General features: G+C 34.7%; 2 protein-coding genes across 2 annotated transcripts; both read right to left on the reverse strand.

The window, feature by feature from the left end:
* Nucleotides 1-913: 913 nt before the first annotated feature.
* Nucleotides 914-2125, reverse strand: LOC110032583. The gene is made up of 2 exons (XM_020736253.1): nt 1801-2125; nt 914-1602 (listed from the first exon to the last, which is right to left on the reverse strand). Exons 1-2 carry the CDS (start codon nt 2123-2125, stop codon nt 914-916), a joined length of 1014 nt encoding a protein of 337 aa, XP_020591912.1.
* Nucleotides 2126-2501: 376 nt separating this feature from the next.
* On the reverse strand, nt 2502-3933 carry LOC110032584. Its single transcript, XM_020736254.1, has 2 exons — nt 3854-3933; nt 2502-3441 (listed from the first exon to the last, which is right to left on the reverse strand). Exons 1-2 carry the CDS (start codon nt 3931-3933, stop codon nt 2502-2504), a joined length of 1020 nt encoding a protein of 339 aa, XP_020591913.1.
* Between the last annotated feature and the right edge of the window lie 1157 nt (nt 3934-5090).

Consider the following 5090-nt stretch of genomic DNA (forward strand, 5'->3'; position numbering starts at 1 on the left):
AGTGATACGGCCTCCAAAAGACAAGAAATTGCTCTTCCAATCAAGCATCTGTTTCTTTATCTTATCTACCAAATCATCCAATTGGGATTGACAAATTCTACCCTTAATTAAATTGACACCCAAATATTTAATTGGAAACGTCGCAATGGAGAAACCAGTAAAATTAGCAACCCAAGTAGCAGTGCAACTGTTTACCAACTTACCAAGATGAATATTACATTTAGTAGCATTAAAGTGTAATCCCGACAGCAATTGAAATTCCTCCAAAATATTATAAATACTGTTTGGAAGCATTAGAAAATAAGATGACGTCATCAGCATATACTAAATGTGAGACCAGCACATTAGCTTTATTATGATAATGAAGAGTTGGCTTTTGATTAAATTTGTGATTGATAACTCGAGAGAAATAATCAAAAAACAAAATAAAAATTGTAGGGGAAAGAGGATCACCCTGCTTAATCCCACGACCGACCTTGAAAAAAGCATGTAATTCTCCGTTAATGAGGATACTATATTGATTAGACTTGAGCCAATTATGAATAATATACCGGAACGAGCTAGAGAAACCCCTGGCTTTGAGAATGTCTAAAATAAAATCCTAATTAAGAGAATCATAAGCTTTACAAATATCCATCTTAATAATCATATTACCACCATGACATTTCTTATCAATGTCAAGGAGTAGTTCTTGGGCAAGCATGATATTATCCGAAATTCCCCTACCTTGAATGAAAGAAGATTGGTTGTTAGAAATGATTTGATTAAGGTGAGGTTGGAGCCGCTTAACCAGAATTTTGCTAATAACCTTGGAAATAACAGAAGTAAGAGCTATTGGGCGGAAATGATGCCACATAGTTTTATTGTTAGATTTAAAAATAAGTACCATCGTAGCGGCGGAAAAACAATTCCCTTAGGTGTCACCCTTAAAAAAACTCTGATTAGCTTGCACCACATCGTTTTGAATAATATTCCAGCTCTTAAGATAGAAATCCGAGGTGAAGCCGTCAGGTCCTGGAGCTTTATTGCAATTAATCTCCGAAAGAACCTGAAAAATATCATTCGCAGTCATGATACCACAGAGCTCTAAATTGTCAGTGTAATCTCGTACATCATTAAAGAGAGCACTATCAATGGTGCCAGTATTTTGAGAAGGGAGAAACAAATTTTGAAAATATTGCACAGCACTAACTCCCAGATCTCGATTGCCCGTAATCCAATTACCACATTCATCTTTAATGCGAATAATAGTATTATTCGCACGACGTTGTTTTATGCAAGCATGAAAATATTTCGTATTCCTATCCCCATGGACAAAATGTACCTCTCCCGCCTTTTGTTGCAATAACTCTTCCTCCTGAATGGATGCAGCAAGGAGTTCATTATGAGCATTTTGTAACTGAGAAACCACATCATTAGAAGATTCATCAATAGCCTGAAGATGTTGAACCATTCTCTCAGCCTTAATCACCCTAGCATGAACATCACCAAACACCTCCCAATTCCAAGCTCTAAGGGCACTTGCCACTTTTTTGTGAAGTTTCCAAAGTCTGAACCAAGCATTTCCAACATCAGCAACATTCCAATTATCAGCAACAAGTCCTAAAAAATCGTCATGCTTAGACCAAACAGTAAAATAGAGAAAGTGATAAGTAGTAGCTTTCTTAAAGAAGTAAGAGGATAAAAGGAGCGGTTTGTGATCCGAGCCCGAGCTCGAAAGATGTTGAACCTGAGAAAAACCATAAAAATAGAGACAATTTTGATTAACAAAACATCTATCAAGTCTCTCAAAGACCTTACCTTGCTTCCAAGTGTATTTGGAACCAATTAATCCCAAATAAACTAAACCTGCATCCACCATAGTTTTGCTAAAGTTATTCATCAAAGAAGGGACGGCCCTACGGCCACCCAATTTCTCAGTACTATTCAAAATCATATTGAAGTCTCCCCCCACCATCCATTTATCATTAATAACATTGACCAAGCAATTAATCTTGTTCCATAATTCATATCGAGCCGAAGTGGACGTGCTAGCATACACAAAGGTAAGCCAACCCGAGAAATTATCAATAGTATTGTTGAAACAAACTGTAACAAACTGTCCATCATCCGCAATGAGATCCATACAAATATGTTTCCTCCAAAAAACCCAAATCTTATTAGAGCAGTTACAAAAGTAGAAGAAGTTTTTAAATTTCCCCAAAATCCGATGATGATAAGAAGAAACCATTGGTTCCAAAATCGAGAAGATGCCAATTTTATGGATCCTAGTTAAAAGCTTTAATTTACCAAGGGAATTAGGATCCGCAACTCCCCTGATATTCCAAATCAAAATATTAAACATCAGTGGACAAAGAACCTTTACTAGAAATTCTAGTTCGGGTTTGTCTAATTTTGCTATCAGAGTGAGATTGATCAAGAGAATCCATATTACTGCCATACCTTAGGTTAGCCAACTCATAATTCCCTTTTTTTCTTCTTCGACGTGATTTTTGTACTTGTCATTCCTCCCCAAGGAGATTGGAAACTACGCCCACATCAACAACATTATCAGGTACAATAGTCCCCTCACACCCCTGTGGCCCAGAACCAGAAGTGTTAGAGGGAGTAGAAACTAAATTAATAGCATCAATAGCATGTATATTTCCATGTAAGGATCTAGTCTCCACAGTAGCATCCATATGTACCGAACTACCCAGACACCCATGAAACTCATTCTCTAAAGGAGCATAAATATCATTAATTGTAAAAGTATCATCAGCACGAGAGTCCTCCAAAGGTCGAGGACCGTCACCAACATCCTTCATAATCAAATCAGTGGATGTCACAGTAGTGTCCACACCCCTAACATTCAAAACACCCACAATAGGCACAACCGTAGGCTCCACACACTCAGCCAACAAAGAGGTTGTTGGGGCCTTTTCGACAGAAAGCTTATGTTGATTTTGCCCACCATTCCTATTGCGCAATTCCAGATGAAGATGGAAACACTGAACTGAATCATGACCAAACATTCTACAATGACCACAGTAACGAGGGTGTTGTTCCAAATGTACTTGCTGCCAATAACTGTTGTGGGCCGATCCAATCCAAACCTCCTCAGGGGGAGGCAAAGTGACATCACGCTCAATCAAAATTCTAGCCATGGAAGGCCCAGATAAATTAAAAGTAGGAGCATATAATTTTAACGGTTTGCCAAACATCGCAGCAATAGAGAATAAAATTTCGTGATTAAAAAGATGAACCTTCAAACACAGTAAACGGAGCCATACAGAAATAATAGGAAGTTCAACCTTCGCATCAAAATCAACTGACCACTTAAGAATCTTCATAAAAATATCATCAAACCGCATAAAACGCATCGCAAAAATTCTTGCATAGTCTTCTTCACTCAAAAGTTGAATCAAAATGTGTCGGTCATCCAAAGGGCCAACTTTCCAACTTCCAATAAGATTCATGAGTTCAAAATGCTTGCAAATAAAATCGGTCTTCGGATGTCCATATAAAAATTTTCCCACTAAATTTAGACGACAAGATGAAGCAAGTATCGAGTTCTCCGAATCAGACAGGTATAAAGCAAGTTTTTCCCCTTTTTTTCCGGATTTCTTAAAAAAATATATGTTCCCCTCCTAAAATAAGAGATTCGTAGAACGAATTAGGAAAAAATAAATTATTACTCAAAGCCTTGGAGGAAACATGAGTTCCCGCAACCGCTTCAGCAAAAGTAGGAGCCATAGCATGCCCGAGAGACCAAGATGTAGCAAAATGAAACTCAAAAAATGAAGGAGAAGAAGAGTGAAACCTCGAAAAAGCCTCAAATTGAAAGCAATCGAAGAGATTGGGGAGAAGTCACCTGGAAAACACAAGGCAGAAAGATGGGAAACCATTGTCGCCGAAAATGCCAGAAGAGGGAGGAACCCTAGCCGCCGCCATCATATGTATATGCATATATATATATATATATATATATATACATTTGGATATATATATAGTTGATTAAATTTTCCCTCCGAAGTGGGCGACGGGATTCTAATTCTGGCGACCGACAACTTCCACAGGACGACTCGCCAAAAAATAATGCCGACAATAATGTATGCAATGTTTTACTTCTAATTAAGTAAATAATAATCATCATAGCATGTAACTTTAGGGGTTTTTTCCCCATGATAGTTGGGATGTTTTGTGATTTTTCCAAATTCAAAAAACATCTCTACACATGTAACCCTAATTTTCAAGCCTGTGTTTATTTTTGCTTAAAATAATTACATACACTAAAATATGAATCAGAAAAATATGGGACTTATTTTGGTAGGTTCCCTGTGTCAGAAGACTCTAGGTAAAATATAAATAAAGTTTGAATATTTATGTAAATTACTATAGTTGATTAAACCCTAAAAACTCACAAAAACTAAAATGAATAAAATAATATAAAGAATTACTAAAAATAATTCCACATTGTAAATAATAATCATTCCAACTCACTAAAAAAATTTTAACTTTATTTGAATTAGTTTCAGCTCTACAGTCTATTTTCTTAGTAAAATGGTATTTTTGCGATAAAATAATTATAAAAAATTAACTATAATTAGAAAAATTATGAAAAGTGGTTTTCTAAGTTCCTTGTAATTAGGGGCTCTTAGCAAAACTAAAAATTACTTTAAAATAAATAGTTCATTTTTTAGCTATATTTTGAAATAAAAATAATTAAAAATGATAAAAATTCTAAAAGTATGAAAATAACCAAAAATTGTTCCTAATTGTTCTCTGATCACTTAGAACCCATTAAAATATTTTTCCTAATTTCTTTGATTTAGTTATGTATTTTTAAATGTAAAAAATGTATTTTCTTTAATTTTTCATTAAAATAATTGTAATAAATGAAATAAAATTTGCAAAATTGAATTATTTGTTTCTCTGGGTCCTTTGGACTTAAAAAATTTTAAGAAAAAAAACTAAAAAGTGATTTTATTAACTAAAACCATTCCTTTATATCTAATCACTAAAATCAATAAATAATTTTAATAACTAAAATAAAATTTAAAAATTTATGAAATTTTATCCAAATGGTCCTCTGACCTTCATGATTCTTC

The sequence above is a fragment of the Phalaenopsis equestris genome, unplaced genomic scaffold, assembly GCF_001263595.1.
Source record: "Phalaenopsis equestris unplaced genomic scaffold, ASM126359v1 Scaffold000976, whole genome shotgun sequence".
NCBI lineage: Eukaryota > Viridiplantae > Streptophyta > Magnoliopsida > Asparagales > Orchidaceae > Phalaenopsis > Phalaenopsis equestris.